This window comes from Amyelois transitella, chromosome 20 (assembly GCF_032362555.1).
Source record: "Amyelois transitella isolate CPQ chromosome 20, ilAmyTran1.1, whole genome shotgun sequence".
Taxonomy (NCBI): Eukaryota; Metazoa; Arthropoda; class Insecta; order Lepidoptera; family Pyralidae; genus Amyelois; species Amyelois transitella.
This window is the reverse complement of record NC_083523.1, coordinates 5103066-5116196: the sequence shown is the minus strand read 5'-3', so window position 1 is coordinate 5116196 and position 13131 is coordinate 5103066. Positions and strand designations below refer to the sequence as shown.

The 13131-nt window shown below is 35.6% G+C and overlaps 4 protein-coding genes across 4 annotated transcripts; 1 reads left to right on the top strand and 3 right to left on the bottom strand.

Annotated features, from left to right (window-relative positions):
* Positions 1-74: 74 nt before the first annotated feature.
* On the bottom strand, positions 75-1487 carry LOC106131581 (larval cuticle protein A2B). Its single transcript, XM_013330716.2, has 2 exons — positions 1354-1487; positions 75-722 (listed from the first exon to the last, which is right to left on the bottom strand). The coding sequence occupies exons 1-2, from the start codon at positions 1363-1365 to the stop codon at positions 135-137; spliced, it is 600 nt and encodes a 199-aa protein (XP_013186170.1). The 5' UTR covers positions 1366-1487; the 3' UTR covers positions 75-134.
* A 2889-nt stretch (positions 1488-4376) lies between these two features.
* Positions 4377-5248, bottom strand: LOC106131582 (larval cuticle protein A2B-like). The gene is made up of 2 exons (XM_013330717.2): positions 5203-5248; positions 4377-4946 (listed from the first exon to the last, which is right to left on the bottom strand). Exons 1-2 carry the CDS (start codon positions 5212-5214, stop codon positions 4377-4379), a joined length of 582 nt encoding a protein of 193 aa, XP_013186171.2. The 5' UTR covers positions 5215-5248.
* A 947-nt stretch (positions 5249-6195) lies between these two features.
* On the top strand, positions 6196-6799 carry LOC132902939 (cytochrome c oxidase subunit 5B, mitochondrial-like). Its single transcript, XM_060949955.1, has 2 exons — positions 6196-6355; positions 6624-6799. Exons 1-2 carry the CDS (start codon positions 6196-6198, stop codon positions 6797-6799), a joined length of 336 nt encoding a protein of 111 aa, XP_060805938.1.
* A 1607-nt stretch (positions 6800-8406) lies between these two features.
* Positions 8407-12651, bottom strand: LOC106131426 (cuticle protein 8-like). The gene is made up of 2 exons (XM_060950133.1): positions 12339-12651; positions 8407-8919 (listed from the first exon to the last, which is right to left on the bottom strand). Exons 1-2 carry the CDS (start codon positions 12366-12368, stop codon positions 8407-8409), a joined length of 543 nt encoding a protein of 180 aa, XP_060806116.1. The 5' UTR covers positions 12369-12651.
* Between the last annotated feature and the right edge of the window lie 480 nt (positions 12652-13131).

Here is a 13131-nt window from a genome sequence, read left to right as displayed (position 1 = left end):
ATTAGGAAAAGTAATTAATATAAGTAATTACTTATATCTTACCAAAAGGTATCATTGAAATAAAAATAAAAAAATCCGAGTAAAAAATGTATCTGCCATAAGTAAAAATCAGTCCTGGATGTAAAGATGAGATTTTATACAGCTACAACCGGCGCAGCTGCTGCAGCGTAGTTATACGCTAATGGCGCTGCAGTAAACCTGGCGTACGGGGACACAATGGGGGCGGAGAACCTTGCCACTGGAGCGGTGTAAGCGGCGGCGACTGGGGCTGCGGCGTAAGCAGCGTAGGGCGCAGCCACCGCAGCGGTGTACCTCGCCGGGGCTACGGCTGCTACTGGTGCGGCCGCCAACCTTGCCGGCACGACTGCTGGCTCGGCCACCACAGCAGGGGCAGCCGCTACCAGTGGCTCTTTACGCACAACAGCATTGAAACCATTCACAGAATCAGCCGCATAATCCACCGTGCGTCGCGTGCCATCAGGGTCGACTAGGGAGTATGAACCCTGGACTAAATCACCGTCACGTGACTCTTGTTGACTCTTATAATCGCCTGTGAGGGCATCAGCTACGTTATATCCGAATCGATATTGTGGAAGGGGATCAAATTCTTCAAGCCTAGCTGCCAACGGTGCCGCTGCTACGACTGGCGCCGCAGCCAAGGGAGCAGCTACTGGCGTCACACTGGCACGCGCGACGGCCACCAGACAGGAGATAATTACCAACTGAAATGGACAAACAAAACCAATTTTATAGCTTTTGATATGACCATAACAAACAGCAACGTTTCTCGTAGTAGTGTAGCTACGTCACAAACAGCTGTACTTGTAACAGTGACACGGTTTAGCGAGGGCGAGACTAGAGCGATTGCGCAAGAACATGCGCGGAGAAATTACTAACAAGCTGAGGATAGCGTAGTCAAGGACGAAGAGGCGCGTGCTCCGCATCCTGATGAACTTTGGCGGCGTGAAGGTCGTTCGCGTATATTAATTACCTAATTAGTCTAAGTTTAACTAAAAAAATCACAAAAGCTTTATAGCGATTTACTAATTGAAATTATACTACCTAAATATCTAGTAATAACAGAATGTAAATGGTACATAAAAATTTTCTTAATCCGTTAAGAATATATTAAAATTTCTACGTCTTTTCCATCTTAGTAGCATATCTACAATCCATTGAAAACTTCATTTTAAAATGTTTCTCAAATGAAGTTTTTAATCTTTAATCAAATTATTAGCAAAAAAATAACATATAAATGTACAAAGATTAAGTAATTAACTTATTACATATTTTCAAGCAAATAGTTGAGTCTCTAAGATGTACATATTTATTTCTACTGTTTTACTTAATTACCTTAGACGCCATTTTAGTTCCAATAGATGGGTCGTCGAGAGAAATAAAGTGTGACTATGGTCCTGTAAAGCCTGACGAGGTATATATACCGGCCACTAGTTGTGACACTGGCCAAGTTCGCGTTTAGTATTATGTCTGCGTCTGCGCATCACTATAAGTAGATGTGCAAGCAATTGGAAATGAGCTACAATTTGTCAATGGCGGAAAATTTGAACGCATAATTGTTTTGAAGCCAAATGTTATGAAATTTTTATTCAAACTTCTTTAAGATATAAATTGTTTTAAAATTTTTAATCCTGAGAGACTCCAGACTAAACAACATCAACATTATGTAGTCTATTTATAATCCATTTTATAATACACCCACTCCAATCTTACCGACTTTTTAGCACAAAATCGAAAACTTAACCATATGATAAGTACAAGGCAAAGCAACCCACCGATAGCGATCAAGTAGGGACCTCTCAGAGCAATAACTAATTTGTTCTAAGCATCATCATTACTTTCATATTCATGCGACTCATGCGATCTCCATCTCTTTTCCATGGATGTCGTAAAAGATTTCGGATCGGATTCTTTTTTTTAGGCGATGGGTTAGCAACCTGTCACTATTTGGATCTCAATACTATCAATAAGCCAAATAGCTGAAAGTGGCCGATCAGTCGTTTCAAGACTGTTGGCTCTGTCTACCCTACAAGATGTTTGTTGTGTATTGATTTCTTTTTCAGTTAGGTACGTTAAAGTTTTAGTATAATATCGAATAAGTGATCGAATTTCAAAATCAAAATCAATATTTTATTTGAAAATAGCCCTTCGCAGGCATTTTTTCACGTCATTTTACATTTCAATAAATTAAATTCAAGTTATATCTAATATATTAGTGTTCGTCAAAAAGCTACAAGCTACCTTAGCTTTTAAGCGGGCCCCCCGGGCCTTCCCCTTCTGGCTAGCGTCCTTTTCAAGGAACAGAACGGAACTCATTATTTCACCTAACTGAAATATAACTTGTGACGTTTACATAAAAGTATTTTTTGTAAAATTCACACACCACTGGTTTGTTTCAACCATATCTAATGACATCTGGTAAAATATTAAAGCATTTCTTGCTAAATGTTACTAAGCCTGAGACTATATGTAGCTGGCCCTATCAAAAAGTAATAAGATCTCTTGTAGAGCCAACTTTCTAACCCTACATGCCCAGCCGAAATTTTAGCGCGTTGCTACACACCATCCAGTTAAAGGTGCCAAAAAGAAAATGTCCAAAATACTGAGCTTATGTCAATTACAGACTATGCCCGACGGTGTTAGAATGATATTTACCTACCTAATATGTACATAAAATAATAATAATGTCATAAAATTTGTTAATTAAAAGCAAATTGTTCTTAAAATGAAAGTTGTTCAGATTCCTACGAGTTTAAAGCTCATTTTTCATATGCCAAGATATTTGCTACAAAAGCCACGCAGGCGTTTCCTAGGTCCTTCGTAAGTCGCATTATCATTTAAATAAAGGTTTTTTTTATATAAATAAATGCTTATTCGATGAAGTATTTAATGGATAAAGCGTCCAAAAGCGGCTAAGCAATGGATATAGAATTTGCCTGCCTTTCCTCTCTCCCACCTTATGTTTGTGAACGCTTCAGGTTGTAGTTGAGAAACTGTTCTAGGTCTTATCACCAGAAGGACTACTCGGCTAAGTAACTCGGTATAGATCCTTCTTAACTAATGAATGATTGCTTGTATGCAGATCGATTCATGATGAAAAAAACTGGGCACCACTTTTCAAATCGGAATGATACTTCAGTCCTACATAATTCTTATTTTATGATATTTACCTTCTAATGTTTCTTGATATTAAAACTCACGACGACGATAGAGACAAACTTCAGAACCACTTTAAGAAAGCTAAAAGAAAATGATTGATAGATAATACAGGAAAGCCCTGTAATAGGCACTGTGGATGATATTTATGATAATTATTATCTGTGGCCCGAGCTTGACATAATAGCATCTTAAATGCATGTGCATTTTTGTCACGATATTGACATAATTTGTACAGTATATGTATATTATTTTTCCTATGTCTATTTGACATTGTGCATTCGTCCACGATTTAGATTTAATCTATTTGTAAATTGATATCCGGTGAAAATGCTGCAGTGTAGTTTGTTCCGCCGCTTCCTCTACACATACGCTTTAGAAGTGGTAGTAGATATAATAGATTTAAGTTATGTGACTTCAATAAGTGAAACCTTGTATCCAATTTTGAAAATAAATCTTTTCTTAAAACAGTAGGTATCTGAATCTGAAATTGGACGGTGTTGCTAGTTCTAAAAGTCTTCTTTTTACTAAATCGATGCTTTTTTCACACAACCTGTTCAAAATAATCATGACATTTTTATCCGTCTCATGAGAGAGTATCATCATGCTTTATTGCCACGAAAGTAAAAAGATACTGCATCTTCACTTCTTAAAATTCTACTTTTCATATCCTTGCACTTTATTAATTCTAGATAAACTTAACAATTTTGACTATTATTTTATTTCTAACAAGTATGTATCAGAATCGTATAAAAATACATTGTGTCTTATCACCTTGCAGAACTTTTTACATCACTCATGAAATGTACCTACACTCAAAGTAGATTCCAATTCAAATTCAGCTATTATCCTTTATGATTCATGTCGTAACCTACATTCCATTTAGTTCGGTAACTAGCCACATCTGTAAAATTCTATAAGTATGTTGAAAGATTGATTTATATTAGTGGTAATAATATTAATAAAGGTTGTAGGACTAATATTAACAAGTCACCAGTAAGATAATCGAATTAATATTTTTGTGTGTAATAATAATGTCTTATTCATTTAAACCTTGAAAATCTTGTAGTACCTAAGTACCTACTTAATGGTTGGAATGGTATTCAAGAAAAAAAAATTATAAATATAAAAAAGTGTATTTATCTATGGCATGAGCTAAAATAAATTATTATGTACACGTTCCAAATGACTAGTCTTGAAATTTAGTGGTGGTAGACGGGGGCAGCGTAGGCAACAGGTGCAGCGAGCTTGGCGACCGGGGCGGCGTGGACCACAGGGGCGGCATGGACGACTGGCGCGGCGTGGTATGCCACGGGAGCGGCAACCTTGGCAACCAGAGGCGCGGCGACTTTCACGGCGGCGGGCTCCTTGTGCACGACAGCGTTGAAACCGTTGTGGTCGTCAGCTGTATACTCAACGGTGCGCTTGGTGCCATCAGGGTCGACGACAGAGTAGGATCCGTGGACGACATCGCCGTCGCGAGTTTCGTGCTGGGTCTTAGAGTCGCCTGTGAGACCGTCTTGTACGTCGTAGACGAAACTGTATTGGGGATGAGAGTCGTATTCTTCTACGGCGACTTTGGCGAGGGGCGCGACGACCTTGGTGACAGGGGCGGCGGCGTAAGCTACTGGTGCGTGGACGAGATGGGCGGCCGGAGCGGCGTGCACTACGGGTGCTGCCGCATATGCGACCGGCGCGGGGTGCGCAGCGTACGCGGCGGGAGCGATCACGCCCGCCTGGGCCGCTGCGAATGCGCACACCAACACTACCAGCTAAAAATTAAAGATGCGTTGTTAATAAATAAATCGATGTCTTCAAAAGCTCGGGAGCTTTAAATTTGCAGGGGCTGAATATGAAATCGTAAATGAACAACAACATGATGCCTTTGGGAAAAACATGATCTCATCATCGAAGTGAAAAATTATAATACAAAAATATCAGAATAAATAGGTACACGCATTCTGACTGCTAAGAGTTTAAGACTACTCTTTTTTTTTTGATTTGAATAACAGCTTTTTGGAAACCTACCTTGAAAGCCATTTTAATTGGGATGTTGTGACTTCACTTCGAGAAGACCTCTAGTTGAATGTGCCATAAATATAACCGACTGAGTTTTTATATGCTCCAGACAGCCTCAGGCTCACATTGCCATTGATGCATGATATCTTAGACCGGTTGCTTTAAAATGTTACTTGATTTAATAAATGTATCAAGGAGTAGAGGGTCTACCGAATTTGTTTGTGTTATATGAAGATAAGAACGAGTAGGTTGTGATTGATCTTCGGCACAAAGATCACTTGTATACAATGCGAGCCGCTTTCTTTAGGCGCACGTCCTTGCTGCGAGATGCATAAAGATATTGTATGAGTGTGATCGGTATTGTATATGTTATTTTTGTCATGATTTGACTGATTTCATTCTAACTATACCAACTTTTATTCTTTACACTTATTCAGATTTCTGTGCTCAGTATCAATATCCAAAATATCTGTAAATCAATACTTTTTTACATTATAATTATATTTAAAAAAACTAAAATATATATGGAGTCTTTTCTATATAATAAACTCTAAAGCATATAAGAATGTTATTTCGGTCACATTCTCTTTGCTTTAAATTGGGAGCAAAATATACAAAAATACATTAATTTTGGTACTCAGATATTTTCGATATTCGTAACTGAGCACAAAAATCTGTATAAGCGTAAAGAATAAAAGTTAGCATAGTAATAGATAGAGAGGATAGCAGTTATACATAAATACTTGATGAGAACTGACTCTTCTATTATACCACAGTGATATACCAAAAAAATAAAATAAAATAATCCTATAGCTGTGAACTATTAACCAAATAAAATGTCGAATAATTAAACTTTTTAACTAAAATAGGAAGAAAATTGTTTATGACATTTAGTGTCAGTCATGAATGAACAACATTGTCGCTTTTGTTTTAACTGAAGGCTGCAACCACAAATATTTTCACAATTCACTTTCAGCGAGATATAGAACTTATTTGCATGCTATGTGGTGGCGCAAACTTCCTTCATTGAAACGTGTGGGTGCCCGCGTGTATGGGATGTTTCACGACAACTTGGACCACATCACGGGGATCGAAAAGAGGGAATATCTGGCACATTTGGCGGGAGACTGTGACCCGTTTCGAATCTTGGCTATTAAAAGAGGTACAATTGAAAATAAGTACCCAGCGTTATGCACGCATAATAAATGATGTCATTATTAATTCTGTTCTGGGTTTTGTTATTACTGTCGCTTCTGTTCTATGACCTCATCGTCTTTGGAGAGAGGTATAATTTGAGATTTGATCACTGAAAATATTTTAATTAACCCTTAAAAATGTTATGATGCGATTGACCAATGTTACGCGTGAGCAAGTAAATTAGCCTATAGTCAATTCAAAAGGGAAGTTTTATGAATACCATTTCTTTTCAGGCCCAGGTACCGCTGAGAGGCCAAATTTAATTCCTAGTTCGAACCCGAGTCGTTTGATGGGTTGTATCTGCCACCCGGACATAATGCACGTGGAATACATATGGCTGCACCAGGGTGTGCCCAAGAGGTGCGGCTGCGGCTACTGGTTTGAATTGTGCCCCGTCGCGCCATTGTAAATTGACCCTTAAATTATCATGTTTTAAATGAACAATAAATTATGAAATATATAAATACCTAGTTACATGTTTAACTCTTATGGAATAATCGTAACTTAACACCAATTTATATCTACGAGCATATGGCGTGTAATAGTTTACGGTGAGTAGTCCTCATTTGTTCCATCAGCGAATTCAAGATCAAAGAACCATGAAACCATATTAAGGCGGATAAAATAAAAAAAACTGATATCAGAGAGGGCAATATCGGTTGTTTTCCACTCCAATCAGTTCAAGGCACGTTTGGCGCTAAGGCCGCGTCCTGCCTTAGAACAACAGGTTCCGTGTCTGAACCCCGGTCTGGGCATAATAATAAACATTCTCCGATTGGCTTGGGACTTGGGCGATAAGTGTGTCGGAGCGGTGCTTGTTGAACGTCGGAAAAACCACAAAATATAGTTAAAACAAGAAATTAAACTATATGTTGCTGGGTATCGAACCTAGAAACTTTGATGTGGAATCCAATCGCTCAATCTTACCACTGTATCAACAGTTCTGCGCCCGGCGGTGCCGAAAAATTATCTCCCATCTTGATAAGGAGAAATGTATAGCAAAGATTTGATATTACTAAGACGTCTTTCTGCAAATCTATCGATCGTTTCAATAGGGATGATGACATGGTCGTAAATAAATATAAATTAGTTATAGTAACAAGATACATTACAGTAACAATTTTTAGAAGTATAGACTCGCCTAAATAATGTTTAACATACTTCATTATATCTCAGGCCGTTTTTTATTCATTAATGCGATTATTTCATCAATGTTTTAGTTGTTGTGAAACTGAGTTGATAAACACTAAAAAAATTAGTCATCATGCCTTTTCTCCTTTGATGAGGAAGAAGATGGGATATATTGGTTTGTAAATATATCTATTGTGATATAATATATATTGGAAGAACGATAAATAAATATATAATAAATATTTGATATGTAGGAGGCCTGTCTGCACATGGCGGTGTGGGCCGCTCGCCATTCGCCGCCGGCCTAGTTTTCGATGACCGTGAACTCAGCTCAAAGAAATACCGGCTCCGGAACTGATTTCGTCTACATTGTTATATAATCCGTTTATTTGTAACATCCTTGAATTTACTTTTGTTTTAACTTACTACTAGCGTCGTGTAGCTAATATTTAATTAAGTACATCTGTATTTAACAAAGTAATAAGTATTTACTCAATTCTTCTAGTTGTTACTTTTAATTTCAACGGAGTTGGCTTTACTACTTTAAGTTGGACTTACAATTCAGATTTTTGTGTCAATTATCCAAATAATTATAAATAAGCAGATCTCAACAGATTAATTATATTGGTGTCGACTAGTACCTATCCAATAAAACAATCTAGACAACAACAATTATTTATTAAAATAAAAGTAACATATATTAAAAATAAAGTTCTGCAATATTAAGAGTTCAAGAATGTTACCTAAGTCACACGCACTAGTCGTTTTCTTGAAAGATGATCAAAGCAGACGCATTATTCATAACAATCACAACACCCCCTTCATATACCTACCTAATAACCAGATAATATCACATTTTATAAAAACAGTAGAACTCTATCAAAATCACTTATTATGAGCCGGAATAAAATAGTATCCACGACTGAACGATTCCTGTGGTGCCTCATTTTCCGGAGTGAAGTACACTTGCTGACCATATCCTTCTTTTGCGTTCGAGTATGATATATGGTTAATTATAGATTCCATTACTGGCTTATCACTAATGTGTTCTTGTTTTGCCAGTAAAGATTCATACCTGTAATTTATATATCTGTCATTTGTCACGTACTGAGATGGCGAAAGTTCTGGTATGCTATTTTTGACGGGTTCTTGTCTGATGGTAGCTTTGAAGCCATGTTTGGGGTCGGCGGAGTACTCCACAGTCCGTTTAGTGCCGTCGGGGTCGACCACAGAGTAAGCGCCACTAACAGTATCGCCATATCTGATTTCATGCTGACTCTTCGAATCCCCAGTGGAGGGATCCTCCACGTTGTAGGAATATTTATAGTCGGCTACTGGGGGAGGATCCGTCACTATGATGCTTTGGATGGCCGGCACTGAAGTTATTAGCATTATTATCTGAAATGTAATGTGTAAGTATGTTAGTAGATAATCAGAAAAATCAAACTAGCTTCAAATTAAGTTACTATGTGAACATATTTTACTAGATTTTGCTCCTGCCACTCAGTAATTCAAAAGTATATATATTTTTTTAGTTATTATTTTTATTCATATTGGATACCCAAAAGAATAAATCCACGACCTTATGTTATGACCCTCGATTTAATTGTAGAAGATACATTTCATGCTATGGTCAAAGGCACATCCTGTGCTCCTCTGCAGAGTGGTAAGGATGTAACCGCGATTCAAACCAAGAGGAAGAAGAAACGCAATTAGGAACATTTTAGAAAGCATACATAATTTTTTTGTTCATAATAAATACATTTGCTAGTGAATATGCTGTGTCTTCATATATATTTACACATTGACCGGTTGAAGTCGATAACCATCAAACTTCTTTCAGCAACTTACTCGTACTCGATATTAAGAAAAAAAATCTACACTTTAAAAATTTCACACAATCACAAACAAATAACAACATCTAAAACATAAACTAATGTAATTTACCCTTAACATGTTGAACCAACGCTCAACAATAGGTCTCACGGTAAACACTTGGCCAAATAAGTCGGTGATCGTATTTATAGAAGGCGTGCATTCACTCGAATGTTCCGCGTTACAAAGCTCAGTTGCCGCAGAACATTTACATCGATTGTCACTAAATAACGAGCTAAGTTCTTTTGATCAAAGCAGTTCAATAATAAATGAGGAAGGTACTATTGCCGTGATGTAGTTGCTTGCCCTACGAGCCCTTTACGCTAAAGCACTTGTGTTGTGTCTCAAATTCGTAATAAACATAACTAAGGTATTCCGATTTCTATGGGTAGATGAGAGCACCACTTCATATTTTATGAAGTTATTTTATATAAAAGCTGACTTAGGAAATACCCTACTTTACAACCAAATACTACTTCTACTATTACGGTAAATACAGGCTTAAGAAAGCCAAACATATATTTTAGAGGAAAATAATGATGTATCTATTTATTTACTAATTTTTTGAGCGTAAAACAGGACTTTATTAACCAACTAGAGTACATACATACATTGTTTACCTATAGGTATATCGATCTTCATGGTACCAAAAACCACGAAGACCAGATATTTCTGTATTTCTGTCCTTTCGAAAGTAGAAGAATAAAATCAGACAAATCACAGACAGATTAAATGATGAACTCACTTTTGCTTTTAACGCAAGTATTACGAAAACTTGCCGTAATTTTAGGCTAGTGAGATCAATACGTATAAATTGATATTTTTGTGGGCCAAGGACATTTCGAAAAGATTCTACATAAAATGATTGAAATAACAAATGTTGGTGACGTGCCATCGATTCATCATCCATTGTGTTCTGGCTTCATGGCGCAAGCGTCAATATACCGACACTAGTTTTTGCCTGCATCTCCGTCTCTATATAGGCTTCGGTATTATGTCTCCATAGATCAAATTTCATTTACTTGCCATCATCACAATGGAAATATCTCACACATATTTATATATCGCATATTTAAACTTTTTCTTTAGGTATGTATTGCAAAAAATTTCGAAATGTAATTTCGCTATAGTAAAATTAAGAATCTAGTAACCTATTAATAGCTATATGTTGTGTAGGTATATGTTACAGCTAAATAAATTAGTTTTCATTTTATTTCACTAATAACAATTCTGTAAGTATTGTTTAACGCTAAGCAAGCTTTATTTTATTTGATAATAAAACCTATGTAATTAGCATTAAAAATATTTGAAACATAATCAAAACAACTGATTTGAAAAAAAAATTTACACTAAATCAAAAATTATACTCTTTACTGGGCTTAAAGTTAGCAGTCGTTTTTGAGTAAATGTGTACGGAAGTCGTTAACTAAAGTGTGGGTAATTCATGAAAATTAAAATAAGAATTACTTTTATAATGGGCTACCGGAAACAGAATTTAATAAAACGTTAATGGACTGAAATACACGATTTTATTACTTTTGGGTATTTTTTTTATTATTACATACATATATACATATAATCACATCAACGGATATCCCTTGCGGGGTAAACAGAGCCAACCGTCTTGAAAGACTGATAAGCGACGTTCAGCTGTTTGGCTTAATAATAGAAATTAAATTTAAATAGTGACAGGTTGCTAGCCCATCGCATAAAAGAAGAATCCCAAGTTTATAAGCCTATCCCTTATCTTTTTTATTATTACTTTTAATATTTAGTGCTTGAGGTTACTATGTTGTTTTATTTTGCACAATTATTTGTGCACCCTGTCTACATAATACAAAAATATTGTAGACACTGCTATTTCTTGAGTTTTGAGAGATAAAATCAAGGCAATTTAAAGTTCAACTCTCACATGTTAACAATTTAAGTTATAATGTAATTAAACTATACATATAGTTATTTTAATAAATTTAGTGGCCGTCTTTGTGGATGACGTGAAAGGGAACAGAGCGAGTGATAGATACGAAACAAAGAGAAGAAAAAACCATAGTAGTATAATATCGACTAATAAATAAATACATAAAAAATATCGGACTTGGTTATTATGTACCATTATTGAAGCAATCGCTTATCTTTATCAATCCCTAGTTGAGTCATCTAGTATCAAAGTCCGCTAAAATGCTGTTTCAAAAATTTAAGGAATATATAAAAAACGTTTTTTTTATATTAAATTTACCACTAAGACAAAAAATACTAGCAGGTTTTGTGGATTCTACTCTGGTAATACCGGAACTAACCTATTTATTTGGAAATGCATGTTATAATTTTAAATATAACGTAAAATATTTTCATTATGGCGTATTTTGCTACGAACAATCAATTTAAAGGGAGTTTGAAACAAACGTCAAGAGTTTTAGAGGGATTTGTTGCAAACAGGGACTAGCAATAAAAAGCGTTATGCAATACGGACAAGACAGTAAGTGAATAAATTTTGGTTTTAAAAATAAAACAAAATAATTAATAAAATATTAGCAGTTTTAATACTATCATTGGAAAAAGCAGGTAAAAGCATTAATGTGAATGGATTATGTCAGGTAGTACATACCACGCATTATTCGATTTTATTCCATTGTTTATTATCAGATTAATTTTCAAGAAGCGTGGACCGTCATACGCATCATTATATCATTTATTTTTTTGCTAAACAGTATTCAATACTAAGTACGAAGTCGGTAGTTAATTTAACAATCCTTAAACGTTAAATATCAGGTTGATATTAAAATTAAATGTGAATATTAAAACTAAATATAATGAAGGTACTTTGTAAGTACGTGTTGACTGAAAAATTAATGTACCTACAATATATAACTATACTAATTACTCATTTTGCATAACACCATCAAAACACTTTGAAAGTAGTTTTACAGTAACTTTTTACCTACAGTTTTCGAGTTTCCTAAGTGCGTTTCCATGAAGGAATGTCGCGTAGTTTCTTCCGCGCTTCCTTAGGATCACATTTTTGCACAAATTGAACTAAATTCTCCATGTTTTCTTATTAAAAACAATAAAAAACCGGAGCAACCTTTCACCTGAGATAAAAAAACTGCCATACTGTTTTGAATGACACGTGATCACAATACCGCGCTGTCATTGGCTAATTTCTTTTTAGCGGATTTTGAAGTAAACAACACGTATTTTAGCGGGATTTGCAATGAATGTAAAGTTTTGAGTGCAAATTTCTATAAGTTTTGCCAGTTTTTGATGAGAGATGATAATGACATCATAAAAAGAATACGTCCTGGCGCCATTTTTATCTATTACCTCAATTTTTATGAAAAAGTCTTTTAGCGGACTTTGAAACTAGACGCCTCAGTTGATGTAATTTCAATGATGGATAAAAAGATGTATCTTTAATAGTGCATCAAATTATTTTGTAGCTTTTCAGCAACATAATTGTGGCACACAATTATGAGATTGCTGAAAAGCTGTTACCTACTATTTTAGGATATTACAAAAAATATGTTTTAACTAATTTTACCCTTATACGAAATGATTATGGTTGGTTATTAGGAGTAAAAAAGTTTAATTTCAAGTGGATAATAACTCCTACATCAAAAGACAATGTTCCACTAACATTTTCATACAAAAGATATCAACGAGCTACTTTGTGTGCAAGGCTTATTGATAAAGTAGTTGTATTAGACATCTCAGTATTTAAATGTGTGTAGGTATTTT